Source organism: Elgaria multicarinata, chromosome 22 (genome assembly GCF_023053635.1).
Source record: "Elgaria multicarinata webbii isolate HBS135686 ecotype San Diego chromosome 22, rElgMul1.1.pri, whole genome shotgun sequence".
In the NCBI taxonomy this organism is placed as follows: Eukaryota; Metazoa; Chordata; class Lepidosauria; order Squamata; family Anguidae; genus Elgaria; species Elgaria multicarinata.
In genome coordinates this window covers 4,779,374-4,803,098 of record NC_086192.1, presented here as the reverse complement: position 1 = coordinate 4,803,098, position 23,725 = coordinate 4,779,374, and the positions used below count along the sequence as shown (strand labels likewise).

Below are 23,725 nucleotides of genomic sequence, written 5' to 3'. Positions count from 1 at the left end.
CGTTAAGCTCCAAATGAGGGTCTGGGGAAGGGCAGACAATTCAGATTGAGAGGAGTGTGTGTGTGTGTGTGAATACAACTTCTAATAATATGAGCCAACAGTGCGATATGGCTGCAAAAAAGGCAAATGCTACTTTGGGCTGCATTAATAGAAGTATAGCTTCCAAATCGCATGAGGGACTGGTTCCTCTCTATTCGGCCCTGGTTAGGCTTCATCTAGACTAGTATTGCATCCAGTTCTGGGCTCCACAATTCAAGAAGGATGCAGACAAGCTGGAGCGTGTTCAGAGGAGGGCAACCAGGATGATCAGGGTTCTGGAAACAAAGCCCTATGAAGAGAGACTGAAAGAACTGGGCAGGTTTAGCTTGGAGAAGAGAAGATTGAGAGGAGACGATAGCACACTTCAAGTACTTGAAAGGTTGTTACGCAGAGGAGGGCCAGGATCTGTTCTCGATCCTCCCAGAGTGCAGGACACGGAATAAGGCACTCAAGTGACAGGCAGCCAGATTCTGGCTGGACTTCAGGAAAAACTTCCCGACTGTTAGAGCAGTACGACAATGGAACCAGTGACCTAGGGAGGTTGGGGGGTCTCCCACACTAGAGGCCTTCAAGAGGCAGCTGGACAAGCATCTGTCAGGGATGCTTTAGGGTGGATTCATGCAGGGAAAGATAGCTCCACAAAAAGGATCAGCTGTAGGAGAATCCTCAGCACCCCACCAAACTACAATTCCCAGAGCTCTTTGACGGGGGAGCCATGACCGCGAAGGCGACAAAGAATTAAAGCACATTTGCAGTGTAATTTTTTTCAACGTACTTCTGAAGGTCTTATCCAGGAAGGCCTGGATATGGAATATCCAGTGACCTAGGGAGGTTGTGGGGTCTCCTACACTAGAGGCCTTCAAGAGGCAACTGGACAGCCACCTGGCAGGGATGCTTTAGGGGGGATTCCTGCACCGAGCGGGGGGTTGGACTCGATGGCCTTAGAGGCCCCTTCCAACTCTACTAGTCTATGATTCTATAAGCCTGAAATCTGGAGCACATTGTCGACTAGTTTCTCAAAATACCAGACCTCAGTGATTTCATCCCATGAAGTTGATTGTTGGGAGATTCAGATGAGATTAAAAGGAAGGATTTCTTCACACAGCACATAGTCAGACTATGGAATTCAAGATGCGGTAATGGCCGCCACTTTGGGTGGCTTTAAAAGGGGGTTAGTCAAAATCATGGAGAAGGTTATCAAGGGCTACTAGTCCGGATGTCTCTATGCCATCTCCAGTAGCAGTGGCTATAAGCCTATGGACACCAGTTGCTGGGGAACATGGTTTGGACGGTGGTGCTCCACTCATGTCTTGCTTGTGTGTTTCCTGTGGACAGCTGGTTGGCCACTGTGCAAACAGAATGCTGGATGGACCTTGGTCTGATCCGGCATGGCTCATCTTATGTTCTTAGATGCTTCTACACCTCTGTGTGTTCTCCCTGTGTCAAGTAAAGAAACCAAAGGGAGCGCGGGTGAGTGGGAAAAGAACCCTTCTGCGCTATACCAAGCACAGAAATGCAGCAGGCAGTTGAAGGAGGGTTGCAGTGTGGGAGAAAGGGTTAACACCCTCCTCCGACTGCACTGCATGGGCCTGGCCCCGTTGAGGGTGCGCAGAGCTAATTTTAACGAAAGTCACAAGGCCCAGTCATGGATGTCACGTCTCGTGTAGCCTTCAAAGGGATCTGCAATTTACAGAACACATCTCCGCCCCCCGCATGCATTGCGACATGCATAGTTGTAGCAGCTAGAGACACTTGCAGAGGATTTGTACATGAGGCTGTTATCCAGTTTAGACTGAACTCAGCTAAAGCAAATCCCTTTGCATGTGAAAGAGCATCTGGAGAAGAGACGATGGAGGGGAGACATGAGAGCACTCTTCAAATCCTTAAAAGGTTGTCACACAGAGGAGGGCCAGGATCTCTTCTCGATCCTCCCAGAGTGCAGGAGGGAGGGAAAGGGGTGTCGGGGAGAAAGAGCGAGAGGGAAAGGGGGTGTCAGGGAGAAAGAGTGGGAGGGAAAGGGGGCATCAGGGAGAAAGAGCGGAAGGGAAAGGGGGTGTCAGGGAGAAAGAGCAGGAGGTAAAGGGGGTGTCAGGGAGAAAGAGCGAGAGGGAAAGGGGTGTCAGGGAGAAAGAGTGAGAGGGGGAAAGGATGGCAGAGAGATTGAGAGAAAAAGGGGTGGCAAAAAAGAGTGAGCGAGAGGGAAAGGGGGGTGTTAGGGAGAAAGAGCGAGAGGGAAAGGGGTGTCAGGGAGAAAGAGCAGGAGGTAAAGGGGGTGTCAGGGAGAAAGAGCAAGAGGGAAAGGGGGTGGCAGGGAGAAAGAGTGGGAGGGAAAGGGGGCATCAGGGAGAAAGAGCGGAAGGGAAAGGGGGTGTCAGGGAGAAAGAGCAGGAGGGAAAGGGGGTGTCAGGGAGAAAGAGCGAGAGGGAAAGGGGGTGTCAGGGAGAAAGAGCGAGAGGGAAAGGGGGTGTCAGGGAGAAAGAGCGAAAGGGGAAAAGGATGGCAGGGAGACTGAGAGAAAAAGGGGTGGCAAAAAAGAGTGAGCGAGAGGGAAAGGGGGTGTCAGGGAGAAAGAGTGAGAGGGAAAGGGGGTGGCCCTGCCCACTTTTGGCTCTAGCCCTGACCACCCTGCCATGTGGCCTCCCAACAGATTTACCCGAGGGAATGCAGCCCTTGACAGGAAAAATGTCCCCCACCGGTGAGCGAGGCGCTTAGCCAGCAGGTACCAAAAACTATTCGTGGCACCTAATCTTGCCACAACAACCCAACCCCCATACCGCCAACCGTCCGGCAATATTGCCAGCAAAACCCAGTTCTCTAAGCGGGCAAATGCAGACAGGCCAATGCTGACATAGAGATGATTACGTCTCCCAGCCACCATTAAGCGAAGACATGCTCCTACAACGGTCCCTGCTAAAGCAAACAAAACCTTCTGGCAAATTTTGGCTATTTTCCTTTAAGGATAGCAGTACAGGCCCTGAGCAAGTAGAGACAGGAAGAGACGCTTGGAGCCCTTTCTGCGCCACGCAGCTGGGCCTGGCGTTGCCATCACCAAAACCTGGAATGGACGAAAACGGCAGGAAGGGCAGCCGCCCTTCACGTCCTCTGTCTTCTGCCCTACAAGCAGGGTTGCCCACCTTCCCTTCCAGCTCAGCTTTTAGGTCTCCAACAGCCTTCCACACAGATGTTAAGTGGACCATACTCATTCATTACATTAATACATAAATATTTACTTATTACATAAAAAATCCAAAGCTCTCTGGGCGGTTCACAAGGCTTAAGACCATAAAATACAACATGATAAAAATAATTAGAAACCTTTGTAAAAGTTCACAACAGAGTAAGGCCAAAGTAAAAACTAGAACTAAAAGCCAGCAGTAGTGTGAACTTTTAAACTAAATGAGTAAAAAGCCTTGGGGGGGGGGACATCTTCACCTGGTGGGGAAAAGACCACATCGTAGGTGCCAGGTGACCCTCTCTGTGGGGGCATTCCGCAATTAGGGTGCAACCATTCAGAAGCCCCTCTCCTTAGTAGCCCCTTGAAACCCAGAGGAGGGCCTCTGGAAATGATATTGGCAAGGTCGAAGCAGTCATATATATCTTAAGCAGATAAATGAAGTGATGGTGAGGAACAAGCCCTGCTTTGAAAAAAGAATCAGCATGGCTTTTGCAAAGGTATGACCTTTTCACAAAGAGCTCTTTGACAGACAATACATATGTGGATAGGGGGACCTGGTAGCTACAGCGGTAGCCAAAATTGTGGACACTTTTTGACAGTTTCATGTTTTGCAACTTTGCATGCTTATAGAAAAGGTTCTGAGTCACGAAATTCAAATGTTTATATATCAATTGAAAGAGAATTTAATGCAGAATTCAATAAAAAAAAGAATGCAAATATCTGCAGTACAAAAAAGTTATGCCTACTTTAGTCTAAAAACAAACACAGGTGTGATTGACTAAAGAAGCAGATTGGAATTGCAAACCCTACTGGCCAATCACAGTCCTTGATCTGGGGACCAATCACATGTCAGTAGCTGCGATACATCATGTTTCAAGTTGGGGAAAGTCAGTTTTGCTGTTTGTCCTGGAGCTGAAGCGCAATTGGAGATGGTGTGAATATTTGAAGTATTTCTCAAATTAAAAGTGTAATAGAGCCATGGCAGCAAAGAAAAGAGTTGATTGGACACCCAGGAAAAGAAGCAGGCTGGTTGTATTACATGAATCAGGTCTTTCAATTGATATATAAACATTTGAATTTCGTGAAACAGAACATTTTCTATCAGCATGCAAAGTTGCAAAGCATGAAAATTTCAAAAGGTGTCCACAATTTCAGCCACCGCTGTATTTACTTGGACTTCCAAAACACTTTTGACAAAGTGGCTCATGAGCGAACTTAGCAGTCATGGAATAAGAGGGGAGAGAGAGAGATCCTCTTTTGGATCAGGTACTGGTTAAAGAACAGAAAGCAGAATAAATGGTAAATTCTCCCAATGGAGGGATGCAAACAGTGGGGTCCCACCGAGATTTGTATTGGGACCAACGCTTTTCAACTTATTCATAAATGATCTGGAATTAGGAGTGAGCAGTGAAGTAGCCACGTTTGCTGAATTATTTAGGGTGCTTAAAACAAAAAGGGATTATGAAAATCTTCCATAGGGCCTCTCCAAACTGGGGAAATGGCATCAAAATGACTACACTGAACTGCAAGTGTGAAGCAATGGACGTTGGTGCAATAAATAAATAAATCCCAGCATCACATCTACCAGCCTTCCTCAACCTGGGGCGCTCCAGATGTGTTGGACTGCATCTCCCAGAATGCCCCAGCCACCTGGCTGGGGCATTCTGGGAGTTGTAGTCCAACACATCTGGAGCGCCCCAGGTTGAGGAAGGCTGACATATACGCTCATGGGATCTCAGTTAGCAGCGACTGACCAAGAAAGAGGTTTTGGAGTTGTGGTGACGGACAGCTTCATCAAAACGCCGACCCAGTGAACGGCTGCTGTGAAAAAGGCAAATTCCCTGTTAGGCATAATCCCGTATACAAAATTACGGTGTGACCACATTTGAAATACTTAATACAGTTCTGGTCTCAGCACCACCCCCCCCAAAAAAAGGATATTGTAGAGTTGGGAAAAGTGCAAGAAAGGGCAACTGAAATGATCAAAAGGCTTGGAGCATCTCCCCTATGAGGGAAGGTTACGACATTTGAGACTGTTTAACTTTTTAGAAAAGGCATTTGAGAGGAGACATGATAGAGGCGTACAAAATTGTGCATGACGCGGAGAAAGTGGAGAGGGGGACATTTTTCTTCCTCTCTCCCAATACTAGAAACTGGGGTCACCCTGTGATGCTGATTGGTTGGAAATTCAGGAAGGATTTCTTCACAAAGCGCATAGTTAATCTATGGTATTTGGTAGTGATGCATTATAGGGCCTGTTCAGACAACATGCTAAGCCATGGTTAGGCTGCTAACCGTTTTGCAGGAAATGGTTAGTGAGCGGGTTTAAACCATGGTTATGTGGCCACCAGGGTTAGGAGTGGTTCACAGGAGACGCTAATTCATAATATTTAGCTCCAAATACTTAACCGCTGTGGCTTAGCGTGTCATCTGTCACCAGGCTGCATTCTGCCCATGCACAGATAGATACATGCTTATCTCTACCCCTTGTAGTGTTAACATGAACGCAGCGCCAGGCCCAAAACTGGTTTGAGATTCCTGCATATTTGTAAGTGGTTGTAGGCGTAAGGCATTTTAAACATATTTTTATTCCAAATTAAAATATTTGAGATGGTTGAAGATCAGATCTATTTAACAAGAATAGATTCCTGCATTGAGCAAGGGGTTGGACTTGATGGTCTTGTAGGTCCCTTCCAACTCTGCTATTCGGTGATTCTAATGTAACTTTCTTCCACCAAAGCAGCATACAGGGTTCTTCCCAGTTCTCTGTCATTTCATCCTCACAACAACCCTGCGAGGAAGGCTGGGCCATTCTCTCTCTCTCTCTCTCTCTCTCTCAGACCAAGGTCACCCAGTGAGCTTCATGACTGAGTCGGGATCTAAACCAGATCCTCCCAAAATTAGTCCGACACTAATCACTACACTGGCGCGTTGGTATTGGGGAAAATGAGGAGTACCCAGAAGATCAATTATATGTCTGCAACATTTAGGATGAAATCCCATACGCACTTACCTGGAAGTAAGCCCCATTAAACCTAATGGGGCTTAGGTCTGAGTAGACATGAATGGGATTGCACTGGCAATTAGGTTAATTGTTTAAAGCCTTTCCATTGAGGCACCATAAACAGAGGCAGTGGGGTTACCCCCTGTCCCCCAAGAAGAAAATCACAGCAATGGGGAGACCATCCGTCAGGTAAAGCAGCAGCTGCAGGCATCTTGCTTCCCCACTCCCTGACAGGAAAAAATGACCCTGCTCCATTTGTCAGTTGCCCTGAGACGGCAAAGTTGAAGGGTGCACATTCTTAAGATCATCCACAGGGGCCCTTCTCCGTGATCCCCTGCCAAAGGAAGTGAGGCAGGTGGCTACTAGGAGGAGGGCTTTCTCCGCTGTGGCACCCCGGTTGTGGAATGAGCTCCCCAGAGAGGTCCGCCTGGCGCCTACACTGTACTCCTTTCGTCGTCAGCTGAAGACCTTTTTATTATCTCAGTATTTTAACACTTAATTTTAACTTAAATTTAAATTTTACTGTTCTAACTCTGTATTTTAATCTTATATCAATTTTGTTGCGTGGTTTTATCCTGGTTGTGCTTTTTATACTGTATTTTGTCATTGTGCTTTTAACATTCTTGTACTTGTGTACAAAGCCCTAAACAACTTGGGACCAGGATACCTGAGAGAGCGCCTTCTCCCTTACCAACCTGCCCGGTCACTGAGGTCATCCGAGGGCCTGCTCCTGCTGGTTCCACCTAGAACCATCCTCCGATTGGAATCTACCAGGGGAAGAGCCTTCAGCGTGGTGGCCCCCCTCCTGTGGAACTCCCTGCCTCTGGAGGTCAGGCAGGCGCCGACCTTGTACTCCTTTCGGCGCCTCCTGAAAACATCTTTATTCCAAGAAGCCTTTCTTTAACATGCAGCCTTGGATTTCTGTTTTTGCTTCTTTTTAAATTTTGTTTTAACTGTTTTATTCTGTTTTTGTTTTCATTTTACCTTGTACAACGCTCCGAAATTTTTCAATGGGGAGTGGCATGTAAACATTCTAAATAAATAAATAAATAAATAATCGTTTGACTTCAGCTCAGTGTCCAAAGGCATCCGCTGGAGCGGATATTCTAAATAAATAAATATAAATAACATGTTGGTTGTTTTATTATAGTTTTAACTGTTGTGAACCACCCAGAGAGCTTCAGCTATTGGGCGGTATAAAAATGTTAATAAATAAATAAAATAAATAAATTCTAAAAAAAAAAACCTCCCAAGGGATTGCAAAGAGGTCTGAGTTTTTGTACATATAGCTCCTTGTTGCTTTAAAGCTGCTTCAAGGCTCTGGGAAGTTTTCCTATGTAAATGTGGATCAGAATTTTTTCTCATACTCCAAAGAGTGATCTAATTGACCATGTTTAGTTGTATTTAGTGAACAAAGCTTTGAAAAATCCCTCTCATTTAATTCTTTTGTCCCAATACACCACAAGTCTTTGGCTTGAAATATTTGGGCAGGGGATTAAGCCACACCTAATGTGATTTACAGGATATATTACGGAGGTGTTTCTTTTATTGGAATACTTGTAAAAAAAAATCAAGGACAATAGCATATACTTGCCTTACTTTATTTATTAAAGTAAGAAACAAATATTAAAGAAAAAACAAACGAAAGTGCTGAAAACAGTTGGCATACCAATAAAGAACTATTTATTTCAACAGCAATGTCTCATTTATTTCAACTCTCTTGCACTGAGTTTGCTAGGGCACTTTCAGTTTCGCTGTCACTACTTAATACCATTTCAGTCTGAGATCTACCGTATTTTCTTCGATTCTAAGACACACTTTTCCCCCCATATAAACATCTCTAAAAACGGGGTGCGTCTTAGAATCGCGGGTACATTTATTATTTCTTAGAATCAAAGCTTTTTTTTCTGTTGGTGGTACTGAAATTAGTGCGCGTCTTACAATCGATGGCGTCTTAGAATCGAAGAAATGCAGTATATTATTTCAGTGATATACATATTCAATCACATACTTGCTAAGGGTAATCACCTGAAAAAACATTAATTATGCCTTTGAAACTGCCAACCTTGCTTAATGTTGCATTTGCCATCGGCACCCATTAATTACTACTGAACTTATGAAACGGAAAATCTTCCACAGAAACATAAAATAAACCGCTGGGGGGAAAAATGTCTGCCCTACGTCACTTGACTGTATGCTCCTGCGGGCAGGGATCTGCCCATTTGTATGCTGCAGAAGCACCACATGCACTAAATAATAATTATTCTTGCCCATCACCACCATCCTTGAGATGAGACAGCACGAAAGATCCCTGTACAGTTTGAGATTGCTGTGGCTAATGAGAGCCTGCAAAATGCAAGGGAGAAAAGGGCACCTGTCTCTTTAAATCTTCATGGAACGTTGAGGCAGCTACATTGTTGCCAATTGTGGAACCTGGGGGGGGAGGGAGGGGGAATCCCCCCCCCCCCGCCAATTGCCCAAGGACAACAGGATTCCCCTGGGACACTTTTCTTTTTAGCGCACACGGAGAATATTTTAAAAAATCTCTTTAAAGCATCCAGAAATCGGGCTGCCTCTCTCCCAAACCTCCCCCAAAAGATCTCTCTCCCAGACCGCAACTTGGGTCCCTCCAGATGTGTTGGACAGACTACAACTCCCATCATGCCCAGCATGCTGGCTGGGAGTCGCAGTCCTTCCAACACATCTAGAGATCAGCAGGTTGAGGAAGGCTGCCTTAAAGGATCCTGTGATCTTAACGCCCGCCTACTCCGCCTGGATTGGCTGCTGGGACTTTGTACCCGGCTGAAGGTGACCTTGAGGGAGGTGGCGCAAAGGAGAAGAGAAGGGGGGGGGAACCCGAGGACGGCAGCCTCCGGGCACAAGCGGCCAATGGGATCCTTCTGTTGCACCCTCCCTCCGCCCCTGCCCCAAATCTGCACAGACAGATGCAAAGCTACAAATCTGCAGCTGCAAATCTATCTAGAACTAATGCAATCTCTCCCCCACAAACAAGAACACACTCTAATCCCACCCACTACCCAGATTCTGACATCCACAGTTCGCTTTCTTTCCTTTATCGGTTCTGGTGTAAAATCCGCACCCCCATTCCCGCACATGCACACAACCTACCTGTTGGATCTATATCTATGTGCCTCCTGCCTCTCCTCTAACTATCCCCCCCCCCACTCCAAATCCCAGGGGTTAAGAACTTGCTAGTGCAGCCTTCCTCAACCTATGGCCCTCCAGATGTGCTAGACTACAGCAAAAAGAACAAAAAGAACCACAAAAAGTCAATTGCTAAGCTAAAATAATCGATTATAAGGCCCATACAAACCAAAGTATATTTGTGAATTCACAGAAATGGTTCTAAAATATGTACGCACTTCACGCTGTCCAAATACAGCGAATGAAATCGGCTTTTCAGCTCAAATGTTCACATACAGAAAATATGTTTGACCATTTGAGTTGAAAAAAGCCAATTGCGTTGATAAAACCATTGTACTGACCATTGCACTGTTATTTTCTATATAGGGCCATTTGAGCTGAAAAGCCAACTGTATTGATTTCATTCACTTTATTTGGACAGCATGATGTGTAAATATATATATATTAGAACAATTTCTGGGAATTTATAAATACACTCTGATTTATATTGGCACCATCAGCCTTATAATTAATTACACGGGCTTAGCAATTCACTTTTTGCAATCCTTTTGTTCTGGTTTGACATTTCCGTTGAGGGTTCCACCTCTCTTCTTCTTTGGACTACAACTCCCAGCATGCCCCAGCAAGCTGTCCAGCACATCTGGAGGGCTACAGGTTGGGAAAGGCTGCACTAGGGTGACCATCCTTATAACTCATCAGGGCTTACTTCCCGACTAAAGACGTAGAGCAACCTTGCTCAGCCTGGCGCGCTCCAGATGTGTTGGACTGCACCTCCCAGAATGCCCCAGCCAGCTCTGGGAGGTGTAGTCCAACACATCTGGAGCGCCCCAGGTTGAGGAAGGCTGACGTAGAGGACTGGGCTGCAAAAGTTGTATTTCAGCCCAGCAACTATGTGTGTTGACTCATAAGCAAGTCCTACAGGGTCTGAGGTTGCCGTATTTCAAGGAAACACATACCGAGGAAAGATGGCGGAGTTTGAGAAGTATCCCCAGCGGGGACGTGCAAAGTGCTGTATGAAGCCACAGCCTATAACTCCCATCACCATAGCCAACGGAGAGGAAAGATGGGAGCCATAGGACGAAACATCTGGAGGGCTGCAAGTTGCCCACCCTGTCCTAAATAGATGGATGTAGGGAAGGCAGTTCTTACAACAACACATCAGGAGAATGCTCTATGTTCCGGTTCCCTGCTAAATTGTCCCTTTTACCTATTGGAGGCATTGGGGGGGGATATAAACGCCACCTCCGTGGGAGCAAAGAACCAAAACCCAATGGCTCAGTTCAGACAACACGTTAGTGAACGGTGGTTTTAGAACTCCACGGGGGAGCTTTTACACCACCGTCAAAAAACATGCTGTCGTCTGGTGGGAAAATTCCACGCAACGGTTGAGTTTTTTTGAGAAAATACTCCAGGCAGAGTATCAACACTGTGGAGAGGGGAGTTGACTTTTCTCCACCGCCTACAGAGTTCCCTGGCAAAGGAGAAAGTGCCGCTGTAGGAGGATTGTTTTTCTGCAACAATGGCTGATGGGATATCATCGGGAGAACCGGGGGAAGAAAGAGGGTAGAGGAACTGTCAATCAAATGTCGTGATGGATTTTACTCAACTCCACGGTAGCCCACAGCCACGCAACAGTGAAGTTAGAACATGTTGTGTGGGGAAGACCGCCTAAAACGCCACCGTTGAGTGGAGTTTTCACATTGTGTTGACTAACGTGTTGTCCAAACTGAGCCAATGATGGTGGCTTGCATATGGTGCTTTATTTTTCATGCACACCGTAGCTCAGTGCATGCTTTACAAGCAGACGGTTGCAGCTTCAAGCATCTCCAAGTAGGAAAGATCCCTACCTGGGACATAGTCAAGATAGACAGCTTAACTGGAAGGATCAATGGCCTCACTCCCTAAACGGCAGCTTCTTATGTTCTGAATTCAACCAGTACTTTACTTAGAACCAGAAGCTGACTTTATCTGTAAGGAAAGAGCCATAGCTCAGCAGCAAAGCACATGCTTTGCATGCAGAAGGCCCCATGACCAGTCTCCGGCATCTCCAAGTAGGGATGGGAAAGACCTTGGAGAACAGCTGCCAGTCAGAGCAGGCAGTACTGGGCGAACAGGACATATAATCCAATCTGGCAGAAGGCAGTTTCTCAAGTCCCTACTGAGTAGATGGTGGGCACACTGTGTTCCAGCTTAGAGGCAGAACCTCTTGAGTGGAAGGCGGGTACATCTAAGCTATAGGGTAATGCACATTGGTCCACGTAGCCCAACAGTGTCTGCTCGGACTGGAAGAGGACCTCCCATGCCACAGGCAGGAAGCCTTTTTCAACAGCTGCTCTCTGACCCTTTCTACTATGCTCCGCATACAAAGCAGGGGCTATACCACTAAGCAATGGGCCCTGTGAATACTAAGGCACCATGTACCGTGCAAACGATATGTAAAGAGGAGCGTTGGAAGTACACGCAAAGGTGCTCACATCACTCCGTTCCCACGGGGAGCGAAGACACAAAGCCAACAATGGTCCATCGAGCTCAGTGTGGACAGCACGGATTGTCAGCATCTCTCTAAGGCACGGATAAGAAACCAGGTGCCCCATCCAGCATGGCCAATGGTCAGGGATTATGGGAACTGTGATGCAAAACATCTGGAGGCACCAGGTTGCTCTGAAGTTTCAGACAGGGGTCTTTCCTTCTCAGCCCTAACCAGAGATGCCAGAGGTTGAAAGCAAGTGGATGGGTAAAACACACAAGGTCGGATTTCCCACAAGTTGTATGGAAAGGCGAGCTTCATTCTAGAAATGATATGCTACAAGTTGTTACCAGGCGATGCGTCAGCCCTGCTGCTTGCTGGAGATCAATGAGAGTTCTCCACTGAACAAGATCTAACGCCTCTACATCTGGGGTGGGCAACAGGGGACCCTCGAGAGTCTTCTTTCAGAAGCCCTCTGCAAGTCATCTGAAAAGAGCAACCTGTCCCTTCCCAGGAAGACCAATGGCCGAAAGAAAGAGAAAAGATTGGCAGGTGGAGGGAAAGACAGAAAGTGTTGGCTTAAGGGAATATGGCCTTCTTCAGAAAAACGGTTCCCCACTCCCACACTCAATTTCCTACTATCTCATTCAACTTGATTCCGTCTGGACAGGGATGTGAAGGCCCAGAAAAAAACCAGAAAAATTCGGGGGGAAACTGATTTTTTCCCATTTCCCCCCAAAGCCTTTTTTGGTTTTTTCCCGAAAAATTGAAAAAAAAAATGAAGGAAAATGGTTTACGGGATGTTTTATTTTAGCATGATGAAGAAAACGTTTAAGACAAGGTGTTCAGATATTTACTTCTCCAAATGATTTCTAAAAACTGTACAGTATCAGATTTTTACAGTGTCTGTGCACCAAGGACAAGCAAGTCCTAGGTTGCAAACTGAGACTACAACTCCCAAATGCAAGAGCAAGATGCATTTCTGCCTCTAGGGGGCAGCAGAGGCAGAGACTCAAACTGATAGTGGCGGCTACAGCTCAGGAAATGAGTCTGATTAAATTTCATGCATATTCATTGAATCTTGGGAAAAACTGGGTTTTTTCCATGGCTTCAAAGTTTCTGGAAATTTTACATCTCTACGTCTGGATGTTTGGGACTACAATTCCCAGGTTTCCTGACTACTGGACATGCTGGCTGGGGCTGATGGGAAATGGCATCCAAAGCATCTGAAGGGTACTAGGTTTGGGAAGGCTTTTTTTTTTTTAAAGGGAACATAGAGGACAGGATAAAGGCTAAAACAATTTAAAATGAAAAATGCTTCCTCCCCCAATAATGTAGGCCAGAGGAAGCAATAAACATAGAATCATAGAATAGCAGAGTTGGAAGGGGCCTACAAGGCCATCGAGTCCAACCCCCTGCTCAATGCAGGAATCCACCCTAAAGCATCCCTGACAGAGGGTTGTCCAGCTGCCTCTTGAAGGCCTCTAATGTGGGAGAGCCCACCACCTCCCTAGGTAACTGGTTCCATTGTCGTACTGCTCTAACAGTCAGGAAGTTTTTCCTGATGTCCAGCTGGAATCTGGCTTCCTTTAACTTGAGCCCGTTATTCCGTGTCCTGCACTCTGGGAGGATCGAGAAGCGATCCTGGCCCTCCTCTGTGTGACAACCTTTTAAGTATTTGAAGAGTGCTCTCATGTCTCCCCTCAATCTTCTCTTCTCCAGGCTAAACATGCCCAGTTCTTTCAGTCTCTCTTCATAGGGCTTTGTTTCCAGACTCCTGATCATCCTGGTTGCCCTCCTCTGAACATGCTCCAGCTTGTCTGCATCCTTCTTGAAATGTGGAGCCCAGAACTGGACGCAATACTCTAGGATTGGGGGCTTTTGAGGGGGGGAGGATGGGGGGGGGCGTTTGCCAGACAGGCTGACAATTACATGCCATAGATGTAAGGCGATAAAGTGGGACGTGCTTCCAAAGCAACAGAGATTTAAGTGACATTCTCTTGTCCATGTTAAGGCCCTGTTCTAATACAATACAACGGGGCGACGGAAGTGGTCAAGTTACGCATATGACTGCTCTAAGGTATCAACCCGCATCTGTCCAGCTTCTTATACCCTCAACCATACCGCCTTGCTTTCAACCACAGATGAGGCTGCATTACTTTTTTTACTGTTTATAACTAGGATAAAGTAATGCGAGGTACAGCGGCGGCTGAAATTGTGGACACTTTTTGAAATTTTCATGTTTTGCAACTTGGCATGCTGATAGAAAATGTTCTGTTTCACGAAATTCAAAGGTTTATATATCAATTGAAGACCCTATTCACGTAATACAAGCACCCTGCTTCCTTTCCTGGGTGTCCAATCCACCCTTTTCTTTGGTGCCATGGCTCTATGTATGATGTACGTACGAACACTTTTAATTTGAGAAATACTTCAAATGTTCACACCATCTCCAATTGCACTTCAGTTCCAGTACAAACAGCAAAACTGACTTTCCCCAACTTGAAACATGATGTATCGCAGCTACTGCCATGTGATTGGTCCCCAGAACAAGGACTGTGATTGGCCAGTAGGGTTTGCAGTTCCAATCCGCTTCTTCACTCAATCACACCTGTGTTTGTTTTTAGACTAAAGTAAGCATAACTTTTTTCTTTGTACTGCAGATATTTGCATTATGGTTTTTTGTATTGAATTCAGCATTAAATTCAATTCTCTTTCAATTGATATATAAACACTTGAATTTCGTGAAACAGAACATTTTCTATAAGCATGCAAAGCTGCAAAACATGAAAATATCAAAAAGTGTCCACCATTTTGGCCACCGCTGTAATGATAAGAACCCTCCATTTCAAGCCCACGTGTCCTGGGTTAGAAAGTGTTACAAAGTGCGCGTGTTCCAGTTTTTCAGCCTCAGTTTTGCACTCCTATAAAATGGGGGTGACCATTTGTGCTTGCCAGGTTAGTAAGTACTGCCTATTTAAATGGCTACAGAAGTGATTTAAGCAGTTGTAGTCCACTGGATCTTTTTCAGCAGCTACTTGAAATCAACCACAACATTAAAATACATAGCAGTCATAGTGAGATAGTTGTAAAACAAGACAAATACCCAAGTGTGTGTGAATTTGCAGCCACAATTCTTGTCTCCACGAATAAAACTGCTACCATCTTAAAGCAGTACTAAGCCCATCCAATAATAAATCAAATTTCTATTTCAAATAAATTAAAATTCCAATTGTTTTTTAAAGACTTTTCCTAATTAGTTCCCCCCCCCCCCCCACTTAAGGTGTTTAAAGCATTCCATTAAATCAAGGCGGAACAGAAACTGGAGAAACAGCCAAAATTAAAGTATATATTTATAACCTGCTGCAAAACAAAAGGACAGCGAAAACAGAGTGGATCCTAGATCCGATTATGTGTGACAAACCAAAGTCCAAACCAAACTCCTTTCTACCCAGACGTCCCGCAGCAGCACACAAGGAAAGTAAATTTCAAGTCTTGCTTCATCACCTACCTCTTCAAAAGTATTGCTCCTTAGCCCCATGAGCATAGCTTGGGTGGGTGTCCTGGGAGCTAATTTAAAAAACCCGTTTGCAAGCAATCAGTCCAGCCCTTTGGCAAAAGCCTGGGCAGGGAGGTAGGACAGAGAGCCTCACCCACTTTTCCCTCTCTCTTAGCTCCAGCCCAGACAGATTACCCCAGAGTGAAAGCAGCCCTTGACAAACGTGCTTGCAGCGCAGTGTAGAAAGAAACAGCACTCTACACATGTTCAGGGGCGCTCCCGTTTATCGTTGGGACACAAAATGCCAGAACTCAGCTCTGACACAGACCAAGCCCTCCACAGTAGCGCCAAACGCTAAATAGGTAAGCCTACACACACGTGCGTTCACACGCACACAGCCCTCGTCTCCAACTTTATTAGGGAAAAGGGGAGGGAGAAATGGGTGGCGAATTAAGTTCTGGCAGTTGCAACAGGCCAACGCCTTCTCAGCTCCCAAAATCTAAACTCCTCATTTCTAGGCCCAGGATCCGAGATCACAGAACATGTTGGAGTGGGTGGGGAATATTCCTCCCCTCCAAATACGGGTGAAAGGAATTGCAACCCATTTTAGTAAACCACTAGAAGGGGCAATTGTTGTTCCAGGTTAACAGAGCACAAGATCACATTCTTGTACGTTGGTGCGTTATCTTACAAAAACGAAAGGAAGGAAGAGAAATACAGAGGCTCTAACGTGTAGTCCTGCTTTACACAGGAGTAATTACCATCAGCAGAGTGCGCCAGCCTCAGGATCAAGCCCCCCCCTATAATTAACCCATGGAGCTCAGTCTATAGACGAGGCTGGTAATGAGAACTTCCTTCGTCTGCCAGACCTTTGACCAGCTTTTTTTAAAAAAACAAAACAAAACACAACCCTGCTAATTGGATTACTTATTTGCAACACTTAAAAAAAAACTTTGGGTATTGTCTGATTTGTGTGTCAGAAGCCACATGTGGGCCCTTTCAAGAGCCCCCGCCCCAAAGGAGCATAAGTAAATTTATACACAAGCCCATGGCACCTCAAAAACATCTTCCGCCCATGTGCTCTCAGGAGGGCGTGAGTCAGTTTCCCCAAGACCCCACACCGACTAAATAGATGGGATTTGCATGATCAGCTGCCTTCACCCCAAACTAGTGAACTTCTCCCCAGATACACTGAACAAACCAAAACATTTTAGCCATTTTTGATGTGTCTATTCGCTAAAGGGGGACAAAAACCCCTCCATAATGAAACCAGACAGGCTGACAGGGTGCCCCCAAAGAGTGGGGAGAGGGGGCACGTAAACCCCCCCTTCCCCTCTTATTATCATCCACAAAAACAGGATATCTCCTGAAGGACACAAGCACTGTGCTAACATCCACCAACTCCTTTCTTATCCTAGGTTCAAACTCCAAGGGCGGTTAAGGAGACTCGCCCCTTCGACGCCCCCCCCCCACTCCAAACGTTGTGCAATTTCATCCCTTTTTCCAGGTAGGCAGCGAGCGGAGAAATTGGGAGAAGACCGTTCTCGCTCAATTTGTTCAGCTCTACAGTGGAATAGGGGGGTTACAGGAAACCCACCTGTCTGGAAGGGGAAAAAAAGGGGGTTCCCCCCCCCAAGCCTAATTTTGATCTTCTGACAAACACTCGGTTTTAATTCAATAGTACCATGTGCAAGAGGCACTGGAAGGAGACGCCACTGAATACCAGCTTCCTGGCTGTGTGGAAAGGTTCAAAGACAGCACACCTCGGAGTTATCAGATGCTGAGACCATCACCACACATACTTCCCCGAACCAGGACAGATAGGACTTTGGCCTCACCCAGCAGGCCTCTCCTTACATCAGTCCCTCTACTTCTGGAGAGGAAGCCCCCTCTAAGGCTTGGGGGTCAGTCCATCACAGGATTAGGGTGTAACCACACAAACAGAGAGGAATCCATGGCGTGTGGGGAAAACCCAAGTCCAGAAAACCCAAGTTTGGAGGGGCCGTGGGCAATAGGGGACACACACACACACACAGACGCCCCAAATGGGACAACCCAAAAGGGAGCTGACCAGGGTTAATTCCCAGCCTGCTCAAGGGGTGGGAGAGATGTTGAAACAAGGAGGCCACGGAGGGAAGGAACAGATGGCCAAGGGTTTCAGACCTCAAGGACGGGTCTGGTGTCACCTAAAACAGGGCTTCTGGTTATGGTTTCTCTTGAATTATGACAACTTCCATGGTGGGGAGCTGAATTATTCAAAATCCCCAGGGCTTCCAAATAGGTACCTGTGTGTGCGTGTGTGTATGTGCAAGAAATATCAAGAGGCACCCATCATTTATGAATGCTAGCTAGATTTTGCTACCCATTCAGAGACTGGGTTAGAGACATTATCTCCAAAGAAAGCATTGCTGGGGAAATAGGAGGAGGATGGGATCTCAGTGAGGTATGTTAATTGGGCAAAGGAGTCCTATATCTTAGGCCTAGTTCTCATGGAGGCGAGAGAGAAACCTCCGTGGTGGTGGTGGGATGTGGGGAGGCGCAAAGGATGGAAAACTATTTCACGCACAAGAATAGTAGTCTCTGCACATGGAAACCTGGGGTGTCAAGGAAAAAGGGGAGGCAAGAACCCTGACACACTTGTTTTCTATCTGGCGGGTTTAACTTTTGGTATTTTTGGTCACACAGAAGTTCATGGGTTAGGCACCTCCACAAAGACTAGGCCTTAACAAGCAGAGGGGAAATTGTTTACAAAGGTCACAACTCCAAAGCCTAGAACTTACTTTGGGGGGGCAACGGGTGTTTTTTTTTTAGTCAAAACTGGGCAAAGATTATTACCCTCCAGCCTATGTGTCATGCCAAATGCAGGAGGAGGGGATCACAGTTGCTCTCTCTGGATCCATCACAAGAGTGGGTCATCATGCAGGAATTATTATCCATCAATACAGATATCACACTGCTAGTCCTCAAGACGGGCAAGGTATAAGGGCAGCTATATCAAGGTCAGCACTAGATCTGTATTCGCTTAAAAAAAGAAAGGACGAGGGCAGAAATGTCCAGACAGAGTTACAGATGCCAACGATTAACCCACCGCAAGAGTACAAAGTTTAAAAGAGGGGGGCACTCATTTCAAACGCAGAGGCCTACTAGCAAAGATCGCTACTTCCACGTGTGTGGGGTGGCGTGAGAGAAAGGCGATCTGGGGAAAAAACCTGGAGAGGAATTCAAGGCCCTTATCTTCAGAACGTGTCCGCTCTTTGGTTGTGAGCCCCCCCCCCCCCCCGTGAGTGCTACCAGGCTTACTCTTGAGTAATCATGCAGAGGATTGAAACACTTAGTAAAAGTGGTGCATGGAAGCCTAGGGCTAGTGTGTGTGTGTATGGGGGGGTGTCAACCTCTGATCATGCATTGCAGAGGGTGAGTGGAGAGAGCAGGGGTCACGTCCAAGGAGAAACACCCCCCCTCTCCCAAGATCGCCTTTCACTTCCTGTTCCCACGTTGTAACACATGGCACGAAACACACAGACACACAACTGCACTAATAAGAGCACGCTTGGTTATTCAGAGGTACCTGCCCCCGAAGTGGGGTAAGGGGAGGAGAAAGGAGCAGTGACCCCAGAATGTGCTGAAAGCAAACAGGAGTCGAGGTTCCAGGGCACGTTTACTCCGGAGCAAACCCTACCGGCTCCTCCTACAGCACTTACCAGTGCAACCTTTATGCACGGTTGCTCACAAATAATTGAGATTGCATATGTGTGTGTGTGTATCAACAACGTTGATTTTCACACGTTACAAACCGCTCTGAGGACCTTGACTCGGAAAACAGCACGTGAGGAAGCAGCCCGGAGAACGCGGGAGGTGATGGCAGGGCGGCCGCGCCAAGGGCAGCCGCGCCGAGGTCAGCCCTGCCTCTACTCAGCAAGGCCGACTCTCAGGTAGACACGCGTGAGCATTTCCCCACGTTACCACAGCCGCCTGAGAGCCGGGAAGCCAGAATTACGGGGTAGGAGGCGGGAGGCGATCCCGGGGTAGGTGGGGGGGAGAGGGGGGGGTCAGCCCGCGGGGGTCATTGCCTCGGAAGCGCCGTGAAGGTGAAACGGTGGCAGCCAGAGGCAGGTCTCGCTGCTTCACCTGACGCCTGCCTGCCTGCCTGCCTGCCTGCCTGCCGGGGTCCCGTCGCAGCCTCGCCCACCTGCACTGCTCCGCTCCGCTCCTCTCTGCGGCTCCTTGCCGGCGCTCTGGCCGGGCTGCTGATGCTGCTGCTCGGCCGCCGCCGCCGCCGCCGCCGCCGCCATCTCGTCCGCCTTAATGACCATGGCCGGCCGCCGCCTCCTCGGTCAGTCCCTGCTGCTGCCTGCTGCCGCCGCCTCCGGCCTCGCTGCGCTGCCGCTGGAAGAAGGACACAGGCAGCAGCAGCAGCAGCAGCCCCACGTGGTGCGCGCCGCGCCTCGCCTCGGCCGCCGTCGCCGCTCCGACCCCTGACACGCCGAGCGCGCGCGCGCGCGCCTCCCCTGGCTGGCTGGCAAGAAGCCCCGCCCCGCCCTCTCACCCCGCCCACCGGCGGAGACGGCGGCCCGGCCGGGACAAAAGGGACGAGGGAGGAGGGAGAGAAAGAGGGAGGGGAGGAGAAGGAGAAGGAGAAGGAGAAGAGCCGAGCCTTAAAGGGACAGCGACTCAGGGGAGAGCGAGATGGAAAGAGAGAGAGAGAGGGAGAGGGAAAGTGGGGAAGAAAGGAAGAAAGGAAGAAAGAACGAAAAAGGAAAAGAAAGAACGAAAAAGGAAAAGAAAGAAAGAAAGAAAGAAAGAAAGAAAGAGGAAAAGTGGGAAAGAAAGAAAGGAAGAGGAAAGTGGGGAAGAAAGAAAGGAAGGGGAAGAAAGAAAGAAAGAAAGAAAGAGGAAAAGTGGGAAAGAAAGAAAGAGGAAGAAAGAAAGAAAGAAAGAAAGAAAGAGGAAAAGTGGGAAAGAAAGAAAGAGGAAGAAAGAAAGAAAGAAAGAAAGAGGAAAAGTGGGGAATAAATAATAATGATGATAATGATGATAATGATAATAATAATAATAAGAAGAAGAAGAAGAAGAAGAAGATATTGCATTTGTATACCACCCCATAGCTGAAGCTCTCTGGGTGGTTCACATAAGATAAAAAACACTTAAAACACTTATTATGGTTTTAATTTTTGTGAACCACCCAGAGCGCTTCGGTTATTGGGCCGGTATAAAATGTAATAAATTAATTAAATAAATAAATAAATAAATAAATAAATAAAAACAATATACAAAGATTAAAAACCACAAAAACAAGCAAAATACACATACATTTAAAACCACCCACCATCGTTACATATTGCTAAATGCTTGGGGGAAGAGAAAAGTCTTGACCTGGCGCCAAAAAGATGACGATGTCGGCGCCAGGCGGGCCTCGTCGGGGAGGTTGCTCCGCAGTTGGGGGGCCACCACAGAGAAGGCCCTATGTCTTATCGCCGCCCTCCAAGTGGGGAAGAAAGAAAGAAAGAAAGAAAGAAAGAAAGAGGAAAAGTGTGTGTGTGGGGAAATCTAGGTACAGCGGTGGTGTTGAACCTCTTTCAGCAGAGGGCCAAATTCACTTTCAGGGAAGCTCCCACAAGCTGCGCTCCAGTGGTGGGCAGGGCCAAAGGGGCGTGGCCCCCAAATACCAACCTATTTTAGCTTAAAGCTCTTCCTGCCAGTAACTGAGCCCGGAGGGGGGTGGCATTTCAACCTTTTTGGGGGGGGGCTGCAAAAGACAGGAAACCACCAAGTGGTCGGGGGTTGGGAGAAAGGGGCCAGAGAGGCCACCTGGGGAATCCCAGGAGGCTGGATTTGCCCTGCAGGCCTGAGGTTCAGCCCCCCTGATTCCAGACAGAGAGAGCAGAAAGGCGAGTACATAGCATGACCGACAGTGCCAGCTCCAGGTTTGGGGGGAGGCTTGGTCAGGTGCCTTCCGCGGGGGCCCTTCTGTGAGTGGGTCCGATGCCATGCACGCCAAGGGAAGGCCCAAGACACGTCGGAGACGCTGCTCCGTCTCTTCACGCCTGTCACCGCAGCCTTGGGCCGCGTAGGTTGATAGGCGGTGACATTAAGGCTGGAGGGACAGCAGGTCCAGGAGGCCCTGGGGACTGGTGGCAGTGGTCATTTACAGTGCCATGGGTCAGCTGCCCAACCGTGCCAACCCATGGCGCCGGCCCAAATGATTTGCAAACGGAGGCCAGGCCCAGCAATGCAAGGTACAGTTGTGCCACGTGCCTGAGGCTACAATCCAGCACACACTGACTTGGAAGCAAGCCCCATTGAACCCAATGGGACGTTCTTCCAAGTCAACCTGCAGAGAATCGGGCTGGGTGTCCAATCGGGTCAAACCTAGGAAGGAATCCCCGGTCTGCAGCTTCCGTGAACCTGGGATCCATTTGTAAGTTTGGCATTCTGGTTCAGCCGAGACAGGGAGTGGCTCGCTCATGGCAGAAAGTAATTGTCCCTCTTTCGGTGTTTATGTACACTATCCACCCCCCTTTGGCACTTCGCTGCCAGCTGGGTGCTGTCGGCACCCATTCAGATCGGATCTGTTCCACTTCTGAATGGATCTTGTTTTCTTTTCCGCTCTGGGGAGTGATGTGGCAACGCCCTTCTTTGATATCCCTGGGTCTTCTGTATAATAACACCCCTTCTATCTGTACTTGGGCGAGTGTTGTGCATGTGCATAATATATTGATAGGGAAGTAGGAATAGATATATGATATTCTTATTCAGCCTTTTGATCATAAGGCTGAACACAGTGTTACGAAACACAGGATCACACGGCCTTGTAGACTTTCTAGGCCAGCGTTCCCCGAACTAGGGCTCTCCAGAGGTTTTCGACAACAATTCCCTACAATTCCTGGCCCTCGGCCCTATTGTCTGGGGGTGATGGGAGCTGAAGCCCAGAACATTTGGAAGGCATCATATTGGGGAAGGATGAGTTAATCTAACCTATTTTGGTGGTATAGTTCAGCACCTTGGACATCCCCTTTGGAGTTGTGGCTGGTTCTGACTGAAACCCAGAATGGATTCACAACTCCGCTGAATTCGGAGCCACCAGCCTCTACTGGGCTGAAGTGTCCCGGGTTTAGCTTCTTTCATTAAAAGGATCAGGGAACAGGAGATGGGAAAAACCTCCCTGCCCTTGAGACCTTGGAGAAGTGCTGACAATACTGGGCTAGACAGGGCCAATGGCATGTCTTGGTATAAGGCCGTGTCCCGGCCCCTGTCTATACGACAATGGGATAGCTTTTCATGAAATGAAAACCCGATTTTTTGTTGATTCGAATGTAGCTAAAGAGCATCACACTGCAGCAGCAACAACGATTTATTTCTTGAATTATTATTATTATTATTATTATTATTGTGAGTTATCAATGTGCACATGTGCATTATCGCATTATCCCATACACAGTGTAAAGAGTAGAAGCCAACGAAGCTATAAATCTTATCTGCGGAGCTCTGCGGATTAATATAACACAGAAAGCGAGCAGGAGCTGGAGGGGAGACGAGGCTACAGAGGGAAAGGAAGGAGGCTGGCTGGCTGTTTCCCGCTTTGTTCCCATCATCGCTCCCTGTAAGGAAATTCAAAGCCTCCACGAACCGGGAGTGGGGGGGGAACGAGGCTACAGAGGGAAAGGAAGGAGGCAGCAGAACACGTTTCCTCGTCTGGCTGCCCGTTTCCCTCTCTTTCTTTTTGTGAACCGCCCAGAGCATATTGGGCAGTACAGAAATACAAACGGAGGAATAAATTTGTTTTAAGAAGCTTTCTCTGCGGAGCTCCGCAGAGAGACTTCAAACTAAAATCGGAGCGAACCAAGGAGGCAGCGGATTGGTGCAAAATCGGGTAACGGGCCAATCATGTTATCCTACACTCAAAGCTCCGCCCCACATGTTGAAATCCGACATAACTCCCCCAAAGACACACAGCCATAACACGGTGCAAACTTGGACCCGATCTAAAAGTCACGGTAAATCGCGAATGCAAATATGCACATTACTGCAGTTAAAACCCAGCGCTGCAGCTAATGGACGGCTGCGTCATGTAACCTAAAATGCGAATGTGCGCATTTAGGTCGGGGTAAAGAAGTTGTATAGACAAGTTCCTGTGCTTCCCTCAACGTAGAGATCAAATAGACACACACAGTTCTGGGCTCCACAGTTCAAGAAGGACGCAGACAAGCTCGAGCGTGTTCAGAGGAGGGCAACTAGGATGATCAGGGGTCTGGAAACAAAGGCCTATGAAGAGAGACTGAAAGAACTGGGCAGGTTTAGCCTGGAGAAGAGAAGATTGAGAGGAGACGATAGCACACTTCAAGTACTTGAAAGGTTGTTACACAGAGGAGGGCCAGG

The 23,725-nt window shown here is 47.5% G+C and overlaps 1 protein-coding gene across 1 annotated transcript in view; it reads right to left on the bottom strand.

The window, feature by feature from the left end:
- Window positions 1-19,760, bottom strand: part of CLUH (clustered mitochondria homolog) — a 98,201-nt gene extending 78,441 nt beyond the window's left edge. Inside the window, exon 1 of the mRNA XM_063146830.1 lies at window positions 19,539-19,760. Coding sequence (XP_063002900.1) covers window positions 19,539-19,662 — 124 coding nt within the window. The 5' untranslated portion in view covers window positions 19,663-19,760. The remainder of the gene's footprint in view (window positions 1-19,538) is intronic.
- Between the last annotated feature and the right edge of the window lie 3,965 nt (window positions 19,761-23,725).